The sequence below is a fragment of the Scomber japonicus genome, chromosome 18 (assembly GCF_027409825.1).
Source record: "Scomber japonicus isolate fScoJap1 chromosome 18, fScoJap1.pri, whole genome shotgun sequence".
Classification (NCBI taxonomy): domain Eukaryota; kingdom Metazoa; phylum Chordata; class Actinopteri; order Scombriformes; family Scombridae; genus Scomber; species Scomber japonicus.
The window spans coordinates 16,924,656-16,938,724 of NC_070595.1; the positions used below are offsets into that span (position 1 = coordinate 16,924,656).

Here is a 14,069-nt window from a genome sequence, read left to right on the forward strand (position 1 = left end):
TACCTGCCCTTTTCCAAACAGGCTTTCCCATCTGGTGCGCAGGGTTAAAACAAAAATGACATGATTACAAAGTTATTCAAGCAAAACATGCCAAACATTTGATGTCTCCCTGCTCTTAAATGTGAGAATTTGCTGCTTTTTCTTTGTATTACATTATAATACAGTGATTCTGTTTTGTTTTCACCAACCAACAGACCAAAATCCAAACGTCTGATGTCGACACCCTCAACTCTAGGATATCGTGATAGTCATGTTTCCAGTTTTCTGAAGGTTTACAGACCAACTGATTAATCCATTAATCAAGATGATAATTGGCTGATTAATCAACAACTGAAAATAATCATTAGTTGCAGCCCTGTTTCATTATAATAAACTCTCTTTCTTCTATTTGGCTAATTTCAATATGAGCTATGAATAATAGTTTATTATAATAATATAATAAATTATACTGGTGAGCCAAATTGTGTCTACAAATGAGATTAGTCTCTCAGGGAAAAGACAGATCAGTCATTTCTCATGACTGGTCTGAACTGATGGAGAAAAGAGACCGACATAAACAAGAGTCTACAATAAACACAACATGTGCTTGAACTCGCTGACATTTAGAATAACAAAGGTTTTAGGCACTTTAAATGTTTAGTTTCTTATCCAAATGCAATGCCATCAGGGAGGCATCAGATCAGTCTCAGATTTATCCTGGAGCATGACAGCTACCCGAAACAGGGTCATAAAGAACTATCTTGGCCAACAAGAACAACAAGGAGTCCTGCAACAGATGGTTTGGCCCCCACAGAGGACTGATCTCAAGACCATAAACTCAGTCTGGGATTACATAAAGAGACAGAAGCAGCTGAGATACCGAAAACCTAAGAAGAAGAACGGTGTCAACTTCTCCAAGATGCTTGGAGCAAACTATCATCCACGACTCAAGTTCAAGCTGGAGTTTGACTCTCAAAAGATAAACCTCTTTGTATAATCAAACAAGATGAATGAGCTCATTACTGATCTCTTTGAAAACCCAGCGATGGCAATAATCTTCTCATAACAGACAGTTACCATCCACAGTATATTAAGGATACCATCCCCCATTAATCAATTTCACAGACTACAAAGGGATCTGTAGCACACCAGAGTCTTTGGAACAACAGGTGGATGTTATAAAGGGGAGGTTCAAGGAGAGACGATATGTTGACGAACAACCAAACACAGCGTTGAATAAAGTATTTGCAGAATCAAGAATGAAAAAACACCTTAGTACGGTATTCTTGGATACTCGAACAAGGCACAGCAAATCAAACATTCAATCGGCATAGTGACCCACGAGTTGGTGAACTGTACAAAGAACCCTTCGCAGAGTAAGAAACCTTAAAAGACACTCAGATTGCTTCCATACCAAACCAATCCAACTGTTGTCACCCTCATCAGAAGGTAATTTCCAATGTGGTCGATGCACACAATGCCAACACGCAACTAAGAGCATTTCCTTCTTCCATCCTGTAACAGGAAAAGAGTACAAAATTGGGGGAACAATTTCCTGAACAACCACTGGAGTCATAAACAAGCAGATCTTTGAAGACTAGACTGGTGGTGGAACATCATTATGCTATTAGACACGCAAACAAAGACAGTCCAGTTAGGGTTCATGAACCTCATACTGGTATAGTGGTATTGAGAGAGTTCAAATTTCCAGACAAGAAGGTAACTTGAAGGCAACACCTCCTGAAATGTAAAGCATATTTGATTACTGAATAAAAGTCTCACATCCCCCCGAGAATAAACGGAGACCTGCCTCTCAGGGTTTTCCTGTCAAAAACAAAAACCCAACCTGCTGCCAAATCCTCAATATAAATTTTTATAATTGACCAACATGTTTTCTATAAAAAGCTTTAGATTATTTTTCTTCATCTGCCTCTCGTTGAGTCGGATCGTCAGGAGTTGGTCTATGCCCCCTTTTCTATTTGATTATTTTGATCGTTTTAAAAGGCAAAAGCATGCTTACGCCAAACATTGATTTCATTTAGGTTTCTTCTGTTCATTTACATTTATATAAGTAGATTTAAGCTAATTTAATTTTCAATATAACTGTAACTAAGACAACAGGAGAGTAATACTTTATACTGTGACGAATCTACAGAAGAGGTTACTGTCGTTCGTCTGAGGTCGTACAGTCTGCACTTTCAGAAGTCTGTCCCAGAAGAGAAAAAAAAAAACGTGGACGCGGGAAACTGCTTCTGTACATGACATGGGCAGCGTCGGCACCCGAAGGCAACTCATTGACTCTGTGGATTTCTGGGTAATAATCACCCACAGGAATGCCGGGCATGTCCGCCTGTGGTCGACGGAGCGTTGCCACGTTGCTTTCAAGCTTCCGCCGCTCTCATATTCCACTTCCAACGGAGTAGGTGCCAAAGACTTTTGTCCTTCAACCCCTTCGAACTTCACGCTTCTGACATTTTATCCCCCTAATAAATAACGTGGAGCTAATGAGGTGTACGATTCCTGTCGTAGCACAGGTTTCCAGTGACTTCAGGGAACGTACGTAGAGCCTTTATCTCCTCTCTACCTACACCTTAGAGAACAGTAGAGCTGCTTGGATGTGGAAAGAAGCGCTCCAACTGTGAACCTGAAGGGGTTCTTGGTAGTCAACAACACAACAACTCACCCATGCGTCTATTCCCCCAGCTACCCTCTGCTCTCCCCTGTTTCTCCTGATTTTAATTACCTCCCAAGCGGAATGTGGGGAATTTAATGGAGAGAGAGAGTCTGTGCACTCTACCAGTCTAGTCAGCTGTGCCCACTTTATTTTCCTTGTATCACATTTCCAGGACTAGCAGGATTTACATGGATTTTCCTCCCCCCTCTCCTTTCTGTCTGCTTTGAGAGGTGTTTAGTCTGAGGCTGTTTTTCCCAGCCACAGTCCTTACTCTGTCTCGGGCCAGTGATGCATCTGGATTCAGTGCTTCACAGCAAAATCCCCCTCGCCTGATGTCTCTCATGTTTCAGGTGTGCATGTGAAGTTTGGTTCACATTTAAATACTGCAATCTCGACAAGTAGCTCGTGCTTAAATCGGCAAAAACATAGTTTTCCCTCAGACACGTTCAAATATACATTTCAAAAAGATTAATGTATGTTTAATCTCTCAAAACAGCTAAAAAAATGAAGAGTTAGGAGAAGAAGCTGTCATTCTGTGGTCCACACCTGTTTAAGATTATACAAATTGACCACTTTTAAGAGAAAAAAGTCTAATATTGACACCAACATCACAATTTCATGGACTCACAAGTATCTGGAGGCACATTTTGAGGTTTGGAGCTCGAGTTTACTTCTTACTACAATCACGGCAAGAAATCAAACTCTGGACAATGGTGTGGAGCCTGGGTGGAGCTAAAGCTAAGTGTGTGAGTGTGACAGGTTTGAGAGACCTGCCAAAAATTTCACACAGATTCATTCAAGCACTCCAAAACAAGTCTTTAACAACACCTGCATCTTTCTATTAAAAAGGGCTGCATATAACAGAGTCTACAACTTGTCTCAAGATGAGGAAATACATCAAAATACTACACAAAATAATTCTGCTGTGTTTCTCACTCAGCATCTCTCTCCATCACTGAGCAGTCGGAGATTATTAGAGAAGATGGAGGCGAGACTGGTGGTGCGTCAGTAGTCAGTATGCCAGCAGTCTGGGAGTCTTTGTCCCATAGGAATATTGTAGATTTGATAATGACTTGTAAAAGACTGAAATTGAAGCGTCTGCTGAGGGAAACATTGAGTAAACGGTATTGAAACCACCTACGAATGTCTTGGATATATAGAATGGAACCAGCTTCTTCTTCTTCTTCTTCTTCTCCCATTAGACTTCAAATTCCACAGTATAGCGTTACTATCTTTTTTAGTTATCTTCCTAACTTATGCTGGACTTTCATGCATTTAATGTTGTATTTATGTCACATGGGAATAATGCAGATTTGATAATGACTTGTAATGATTGCTGAATGAAATCAGCTTCTTCTTCTTCTTCTTCTTCTTCTTTTCCCTTATGCTGGACTTTCATGCATTTTATGTTGTATTTATGTCACATGGGAATAATTAAAAGACTGAAAGCAACATATTTAGTATAGATTGAGTAAACTACCATTACTGCCAAACAACAAATACATAAGTTATCAATATTTTCAGATGCTGATCTTTTCAATCATGATCAGCTAAAAAAGATTTTGCCATCAACAAACCCACCTCAGTGTACAAGAGTCATAAATATGCATGAAATTAGAGCTCCAACGATGAGATAATTATTAACACATGTCTCACATTTGAGTACATTCAATATCTTATGACTTTGGGCAGTTAGTCAGACAAAACAAGACATTTGATTTGAAGTTTTTAAGATTGATTAGTTGAAAATATATTCTGCAGATTAAATCAATCATAGAAATAATGATTAGTTGCAGCCCTACATGTTGTTTATTAAGTCTCAAAATATTTATTGGGCCCATAAGTTTGTTGTAGACCCGTTATGATAGATGTATATCTCACATCAGCTCCTGATTGTTGTTAATGCACCTGCTGCACAAACTAATGTTCCCTAGAAACCAAAATACTCACTTACTTTGAACTCAATTACTAATCTACACCAGCCTGCAGCAGTTTTTGACTGATTGTGTTTGTTTATTAGTCTGTTGTGTTTATCGCTGTTTCGTTTTGTTTCGTTGTCGCTGTAAACATCGTGTTTTCAGCCAACTCGCCTTGTGTAAATAAATAAAACTCTGGGACTGTGATTACTCAGAGTGGGACGACCCAAAGATCCAGATTACATGTGTTTTATAATGTTTCTCAATTGAAAAGTGATGTGAAAGATATTTTCAAACAAGCAAGGCAGACTGAGGACAGTGACGTCATCTCCATATTTTTTATAAGAGCCAGATTTTTATATTTCTGCAACTACAACTTTTACACTCTATAAACTTTTTATTGACTGATTTCACTAATTTGACCCTACCTGAGGCTAATATAAACCAATAAAGTATGTAGAGTTGTAAAGATTAGTTGATTAATTGATTAATTGATTAGATGCCAACTATTATGATCATCAATAAGTCATTTTGAGTCAGTTTTTTAAAAGAAAAACTCTCTGATTTAATCTTCTCAGAAGTGGATATGTCCAGTTTGTTTAGTCTCCGATGTTCGTAAAGTGAATATCTTTCATTTATGGACAAAACAAGACATTTGAAGATGTCACCTTGAGCTTTTGGGATCAGCTATGATCAACATTTTCTCAGATTTCATGCACGAAGCAACATATCGATTAATTAAGACACTAATCGGTTGAAGGATGTAACATTCCCCCTATATCTGAATTTTGGATCTTTATGTTGATAAATATTATTTTAATTTGATTGCTGTACCTGGATTTCAACATAGGCACTCAAATCTCCAAAATCCTGTATTTATTTAATCCTTTTTGTACATATACATGCAGCAAGCCTTACTACTTATTTACTTTTTTTTGTGCTCTCTTTCTACTCCCTTATTTCCTGTAGCTTTAATATTATCTATTTCCTTTTTTCCCCTGACTTGACTTTTACATACAGGCACATATTGGTTATTGTATGTAGATGAGCAGAGAGAGGAGAGTAAATGTACACACTGGTGACTTTAAGGGTATGTGTATAATATAAACATGGGTATAAGTAGGAATATACCACTTTTGTTGTTATTCTTCTTCTCTTTTATCCCCCACTGGTTCTTAATGACACAAATTCTCAACATGATAGAAAGCTGCTCATGCTTTATAATGCGTACAAATTCAATTACAACTAATTAGGAATCTCTTCTTCCCAATTAAAACTTCAAAAGAGTCAAAGTGTCTTGGCTACATCTTTGGGGTTTCTTCCCCCCCCCCCCCAACACATGACATGAATGCAGCATACCCCCCCAATCACATCACCTGTCATCCATCACCTGTCTCACCTGTCTCACCTAGGTTAGGACCGCACGAGGACCAGGACCAGGACCAGGCTTCTCCGGTAGTGGGATGAGATGACGCAGAAGGTCCTGCAGATGTTCACGTCCATCGGTGTCCTCAGTCACACCGACACACCGGAGGAGTGCGTGTGTGTGTGCGCGCGCGCGTCATGATTGGGGGGGGACACTGACACCCCCCCTCCTCCTCCTCCTCCTCCTCCTCTTCGTCCCCTACCCTCCACCTCCCCCCCAGGTAAACCGGGGGATCGTATTTAATGGAAAGTAAAGAGGACTCAAAAGTGACTTTCCAGGTGGTGCAAACAAAACAGGGTCACATCAGACAGCTGTGAGTGTTACAGAGGAAAAATGTTCCGATGGAAAAAAAAAAGAAAAAAAAGTCCGCATCAGACGACTCCAGCTGTGGCCCGAAGACAAACTCCTGCTCCATCTTTGGAAAACTTAAATTTCCAAAACATTTCCAGCAGTCGGGACACACACACACACACACACATACATACACTCACACACACAGAGCTTTCGGGTCTTTGCTGGAGCTGAATCAGACCAGGTGTAACAACAACCGTGTGGCCTGAATGAAATCCATTTTCAACTCAGCCAGAGGAAAACAGACGATTTCCGTGATTTTGATGGCCTCTCTTCCTGCTAAGTTTGCAGATTTTGCTCCTTTCTCTGTGTTGCCAGCTTTCGCTCCAAAAATATTAAAGAGTTCAGACTTATTTCTTTAATGTTACTACTTCACATTAACTGCATGGCATTTGCAATATCCATATACATTTTTAAAAAAAAGAAAGAAAGAGGGGAGCTTGTGCATGATCCTCTTGTTATAGCCTAATAAAAAGAAGTGCAGAAGTGCAACATGAAACAAAAGCTGCTGCTAAGAATAGATATTACACTCTTTTTAAAAAAAGCGTTTTAAATATACATTAACTTGATTGATTGTGTCGAGTGAAATCCAATTAAGTTATCGACCAGGCTACAAGGAGCATATCGGTTTTTACTGCATTAATGTGTCAACTAAAACTGACTTAAATGTTGCAAGAAGAAGATTTTTTTTTTCCTTTTGTCAGCAACAAAGTCACAAAGTTGTCTCGCGGTGCCTTTGGGTATGAAAAATGTAGTCCACAACTTCTCCTTAAACCAATGCAAAACAAAATACACAGCAAAAAAAAAAAAAAAAAAAAAAAAAAAAATCTTCAACCCAATACGTCAAACTTCCTGACAGAAAAAAAATATCACCATGAACCACCACCGGAACCTGCTTTTAAAGCTTCAAGACAGACCCCGAAAAACTGTGCTCCAAAGTCCTTGTTGCCCCGAAAAATGCCTCCGCTGTCCGCCGTCCGCACGTCTGCAACAACACGGCTTTATTCCCAGGAGGGATTTCTTATTACTAAACTATCTAAATTAGAGCCGTGCAGCCGCGGGAGCGCGCTGTTACTCGGTCCAAGTGTTTCTGCTGCGCCGGGAACGCGCGCAATGTTATTAGTGAGGCGGTCCCGATGTGTGACGTCGGCAAGAGGGGGCCTCACGTGCTGCCTTCATATGCTGTAGGAAAATAGGGTTTCGAAAGCTGCTGCTGCTGCATTTATAACAGTGGCCACTAAATTTGGTCTCAGCAACCCTAAAAATAAATTGCATATATAATATTGCACCCACCCCAAAATATATATTATATATATAATATTATTTTATACAACTTTAATTATTTTGTGAGCCTGTTTATTAGAGATGGGACAAACACTTATGTTCAAAGGTTCAAATGTTTTTTATTTTAACAGGTTTAATGTACTTTAGATAGTTCTGTCATTAATATATCATCTTTCCCCATAAGGGTTCATTAACTATCTCAGGCTCCTCTCTGTAGAAATATGTGATTGTTTATTCTGGACCATTATTATTATTATACACTATAATAGACCACTCACCTTTGTATTAATATTTCTTGTTGTAATTTACATTATCCAGAGAAATGAGTAATCTAGCAGAGGGTTTGAACACTTGCAGGGCATTGTAAGTCAAATTGTCATTAGGAGCTGAGTCCCCCTAAAGGTCTGATCCTAGAATCGCCCCTGATTTAAATACAGCTCTTTAAAGGACGGGTTCACCATTTATTTTTTAAAATTTGACTTAAAATAAAAGTCAGGAGCCAAAATGAACACTTGAATAGGTTTTACGTTATAATTATTCATCCTGTTCATACTCCTGTGCAAAAAATGTGTTTAAAAGTTTATCTGAAGCTAATATGAAGCTTCAGTCGTCCAAATGAGTCAAATTAAGTAGATATCTTTTAACATTACAGTCTTTTTAGCATCATTCATTTAACCTCTCAGCTTCAAAATAAAGCCAATTATCGTATTTAATTTGGGCATAAGTCAAAGGGCAAGTACACATTTTTTAAAAGACTGTCTTAAAACAATAGCTCAGAGGCCCAGATGAACTTTGAAACCAGTTTTCTCTTGCTGTAATCATTCCTCCTGTTCATACTGACCATTAGAAGATCCCTTCATAATGCACTAATAATCTAAATGTATAAAAATGTAATTTAAAAGTTGATCTGAAGCTAATATGAAGCTTCAGTCATCCAAATGAGTCAAATCAAGTAGATATCTTTCAACGTTACAGTCTTTTTAGTGCCAACCTTCCTGCTTTTGTTACTATACTTCCACCACAGCTCAACAGGGAAACACACAGAGGGAATTTGATGCTAAAAAGACTCTAAATGTGTCAGATATCCTCTTAATATGACTAACTCAGACTGCTGAAGCTTCATATAAGCTTCACATCAACTTTTAAATGCATTTTTGCACAAAATCACAAAATGACTCACAGGTCAGTCTCTAAAAGCTTCACTCACAGACACTGAGGACAATCTCCCAGGTCTCACTTCTAATTTCCATCTCAAACCCTGAGTAAATTTGACCCTGATCATCGAGGAACATCAGGATTATTTTTTTGATGACAATACAGAATGATATCATCAGGATTATTTTTCACACACATCTTTTTCCTGCACATATTTTATGATGTTGTCCATTTGTTGTTTTTATCTGTATGTATTTTTCCACCAACTTACATCTGCAAATAATAGTAGTGAGCTTAAATCATTCTTTTATGTAAATATCTTGAGTGTAGTGAATTCCATTGTGTTTTTTTTTTACACAATTACAATAAAGTGATCTCGAATCTTGAATGATATTGACTTATATTTATTCAGCTTTATTGTTTTGTCTGTAAGTTCACATCTGTCTTACTGAACACTATAGTGTGTTGGCACTGAAAGCTACTAGAAACCAGTCAAATTCCTTGTATGCATAAACATACATGGCCAATTAGCTGATCCTGATTTCCCTCCAGAGCTACAGAAAACATTATATAACTGTTGCAGACCCCTAATGATAACTTCAGTGGACTGCCCCTTTGCTTTAAACCCATAAACCTTTAAAATAACCATTAGAACCAATAACCTGATCAGTAACCAAGTATGTTATTGCACCAACAGATGTTGGAGCAATTAGGTGAAATTCTGTAAGTTTTTACATTTAATGGGCATTTATACTATTAGTTTACTGTAATCCAGAAGGAACACACACATAAGACATATAATTAATTTGAAATATGTTAGATATATATGATGCATTGGGTGTTATAAACTGCTCAGTTATATATTAAGCTGCAGCATCAATAGCAATTTATTCATAGAAGAATTATTAGTGTTTTTTAATATTGAGCTATGGCTGTAATTCTTAACCTCTTGATGATAAATGATGGGATGTTTCTATCAATAAAGCACAACAAAAAACACACACACACCAATAAATCAAATCAACACCAGCATTTTATTTTTCTCCAAAAGCATGTAAAAAAGAAAAAAAGAAAGAAAGAAAAAACTTGGAAAATGCACAAAATGATAGTGTACATTGGCGTAGAAGGGAGAAGAAGGAGAAGAAGGAGAAGGAGGAGGAGAAGGAGGATCTTTAAATTTTAAAATGTTACATACCACAATTAAGCAATATAGAGAGAAAGAGAAAGAAGGGAGAATGGAGGAGAAAAGACCGCAAACGCAGTCCAAGCGTCCTTTTTGCTGTAAGGCCACCTCAAACCACAGGTCAAGTCTGTAATATAGATACATTTTCAAAGATGCATACATTTAAAATGTCTCGATGACAAAAAACAGCATTGAAAATTAAAGTCCATATCAAGTTTTTTTGTTTTTTTTTCTTCAGCACAAAAATGAAATGACTCACAGATTTTAACATTGAAAACGTTACACTGCAATCATTCACCTGAGCCTCTTGGCACCAGTGTAAAGTGTACCTTTGTCTGCTCTGTTACACTCAAGAAGAAGAAGAAGAAGAAGAAGGAGTCGCAATTCACAGATTTTTGCAGTTGTACCTTGGCGAACTGCTTACGGAGAATGACAAAGACAGCATTTCTTGATACAATACTCTTGATTTTAAAGCATTCTTGAGGATCCAGGAGGACCACTTTTAAAAAGAAGAAGAAGAAATGAAAAAAAAGAAAGAAAGAAAGAAGAAAAATATAAAATATACATTGTCACACACACAGAGTAGAAGTAGAATTGTACATTATAAGTGGATAAAAAGTGGGCAGATAGGAAAAAAATGGCTGCTGGTTGAGTGAAGTAATCCTATGTTTAAGAGTCTAGACTAAGCAGGGCTGATTTGTTTTTAGAAGGTATGATCAGGAGAGAAATCTTTGTAAAGATCTGTGCACTCAATGGTCTAAGTTTGAACAAGAAAAAATAAGCAATAAGGTTCAGCTATTTATTTATTTCTAAGGCTTCTCTTATTCTTTAAAAAAAGTAGCAAATATCCATCTGTTTAGCTTTCTGTTTCTGCACAGCATGCTCAAATTCACAGTAAACTTTCAGTCACAAAAAAAAGTACCCTTCTTCTTGTGTCATTCAAGTGTCAGTCAAGTCTCAGTGGTTATTCAGACGTTTTCTAAAAGGAGATATTTGAATGGCTTTAGACTCATTCTTTGCACAGAATGAAATATAGACATGGAAATCTTAAAAGTCTAAAATGGATTAATGGATTGATGTTTTTTTTTCCTTTTCTTAGGTGTTGCGATTAAATAAGATCAAAAAAAGTGACTGGAGTGCAGTAGTTGCACCACAGACAGGCAACTTATTCAAAAATGTTTGAATAAAAGGCTATGTTGAGAATTTATGGGCAGAGTTTTTCTTTTTTTTTTTTTCCTTCCTCACACTAGACATCACTGTCACACTTTCCCCAGCAGGGGGTGCTCTGCACTGGGTTATGCATGCAGCATGCAGGAGCACATCAGGGAACCAACACTGTGACACAACACTCCATCCACCACCTACTGTAAATTCAATATCAAGAAATAGGTCCAAGTGCTAAGATGTATTTAGCCAATAAGACAGGAGATGAGAACAGGAAGGCATTTATTTTTAAAAAAAGGAAAACCTGTCCGCGCTTATTGGATGGGGCTAAAGAGAGGAGAGGGAGAAGGGAGAGGGGTGGGGGGATAATAGTGATGGTGATGATGTTAAAGACAATGTGAGACTGTCTAGTTACAGGAACACACTCAAAATACAGCAGAGGGAAAGAAAATCACCATAAGACGCCAAAAAACGGACAAGCGTGAAATGACAAAAGAGGGAAATCGTGTGGTTTTCTTTTGAAAGGCTCGAGCTCTGTCCGTCAAAAACATCCTCATTTGTGCCGCTCGTGGGGTCAAAGGAGGGAGAGAGAGAGAGAGAGGCTGCAATCAATAGGTAACTTAAGATTTACAGCTTCCTTATAAATGTTTAAACCTGACGGAGGGAGAGTGTGTGTGAGGGATGTTTAAAAGACGAGGCCTCAAGTTTCCCTGCGATTATCAACATCTTTGTGTGGTGGTATGTGTGCAAGACGCTAGTACAGTATGGTGAGGGGGGAGGAGGTGAGGAGGAGGAGGAGGAGGGGGGGGGGGGTGTTCACTAATCACAAACGACAGCTCTATGTACAGATAGTTTACAAAACACAATCTGAGAGAGAATTCTGTTCAAAGTTTAAAACCGTAAAAGCTCAAAGAAGAGGAGGAGGAGGAGGAGGAGGAGGATCAAACTCAACGCTCTGATGGATGACATCAATCAAAATCCAAACTCAAGTGCTCCTAAAAAAAAAAAAAAAAAACTTTTAAAAAGTGATGCAGACAAGAAAAAGAAAAAAAAACCCATTCACAACACAAAAGAAAAGGTCGATGCAGTCGCAAGATAAGGCTATTAAGACCCAGTCATACCAACATGCAAGGTTTAGACTCAAATTGGTCACTAAAATAATAAAATAAAATAAAATATGGGATGAAGCAAACAATCTTCAAGTTTAAAAACACACACACACACAAAAAAAAAAAAATCGAACCAAACGAGAGGTGAGCTGTTGCTGATGTGTGCGGTTATGGTTTTTTTTGTTGTTTTCTTACAGTACTCTGTACCCTGTTAGTTCCTCAAATACACGAAACCTGACGAACTGACATAAATTGTCTGACAGCAAAGTCACAATAATACTGAGGACTATTAATTCATTAATTATTGTTTTTTTGGAGTTGTGTTTTGTAAAAATGTTGGAGTGACGTTGCAAAATGTAATGCAAAGACTCCTCTGAAAATTGACCTGAGTGTATGCTCTGTACTGCAAAACACGGATGCTCTGTTACCCCCTCTGATATGTTTTTGCCTGAGCATACAGTTTACTTTAAATCAGAAATTAAAAAAAAAAAAAAGGGGTGCAAATTATTTTAAAAAGAAATTTAAAAACAAATAAGAGAGAGAGAGAGATAAATGATTACACTCCCCATACCAGAGAAGGCTTTTGGTCACAATCAATTACCAATTCCAAAATAAGAAATTGGAAAAATACACTTTAAAAAGAAAAAAAAAAGAAAAAAGAAAATACCATGAACCCAAAAAAAAAGATTATCCCCAAATATAAATTTGAAGTGATTATAACTGGCCAGTAATTTCCTAGCTTGTTTGTGCATGTACCTGTTCTGATGGCATTTAAAAAGCTAGTGAGCAGGGGGTGGGGTGGGGTTGACTTTTAACAGTGACCCAACTCCAAAAAAAAACATATGGAGGGGGCCTGCTTTTCATTGTGATGTATTTAGGATGTTAAAAAGGAAGAGGAGGAGGAGGAAAAGTAAAGACGGCAGGGAATGGGATGAGTTAGGACACAGGCAGACATGATTATGCCGTCTTTGTTATATTCTCCGACTCCTTGGAGGCCCAGAGCTCTTTGTGCTGCTTGCGTCCGAAGCCCTCGTCGTAGTTTCCTTTGCTTTTGAACAGCTGCTGGAAATGGGGTTTGCAGTAAAACTCCCCTGCAAGAGCGGCGAAGGAGCCAAGGCTGCGGATGACAGAGAGAATAATGGAGTTAAAAAAAAAGTAAAAAAGAAAAGTTGAGTAAACACGTGAGGAAGGCAGTAAATAAATAGTCACCTGAGTTTGGCGTTGCAGTGTTTGCAACAGAAGCATGATGAATGGAAGACCTGGTTGTTGGCCACCAATCTTTCCATCGGGTAGACCGTCTTCTCACATGATGTACACACTTCCTTTTGAGTCTTAAAGCTGAAGGACTGAAGCACATAAACATGACATTTAACAACCAGACAACACAATAACAGACAGGCCTCTCTAGATGAAAGCAAGCCATTTTACAAAAGACACCAAATGCAGGAAAGACTTCCTCTTTCTCTCCTCGGAGATCAAAGGCAGATGAAAAAAGGAACTGAAGTGGGGCGAGAGAGAGAGAGAGAGAGAGAGAGAGAGAGAGAGAGAGAGAGAGAGAGAGAGAGAGAGAGAGAGAGAGAGAGAGAGAGAGAGAGAGAGAGAGAGAGAGAGAGAGAGAGCTGACGCAGCGAGAGAGAGGGAGAGAGAGAGGAGAGAGAGAGAGAGAGAGAGAGAGAGATGAGAGAGAGAAGAGAGAGAGAGAGAGAGAGAGAGAGAGAGAGAGAGAGAGAGAGACGAGAGTGAGTGTCGTGCACGCAGACGACGAACAGAGGAGGAAAAAGAAAGGAAGGCAGCAGGCGAGGCGGTGCATATTTACCTTAGATCGCTG

At 38.4% G+C, this 14,069-nt stretch overlaps 1 protein-coding gene across 1 annotated transcript; it reads right to left on the reverse strand.

The window, feature by feature from the left end:
• Nucleotides 1–11,939: 11,939 nt before the first annotated feature.
• Nucleotides 11,940–13,583, reverse strand: limd2 (LIM domain containing 2). The gene is made up of 2 exons (XM_053338829.1): nucleotides 13,451–13,583; nucleotides 11,940–13,358 (listed from the first exon to the last, which is right to left on the reverse strand). The coding sequence occupies exons 1-2, from the start codon at nucleotides 13,525–13,527 to the stop codon at nucleotides 13,199–13,201; spliced, it is 237 nt and encodes a 78-aa protein (XP_053194804.1). The 5' UTR covers nucleotides 13,528–13,583; the 3' UTR covers nucleotides 11,940–13,198.
• Between the last annotated feature and the right edge of the window lie 486 nt (nucleotides 13,584–14,069).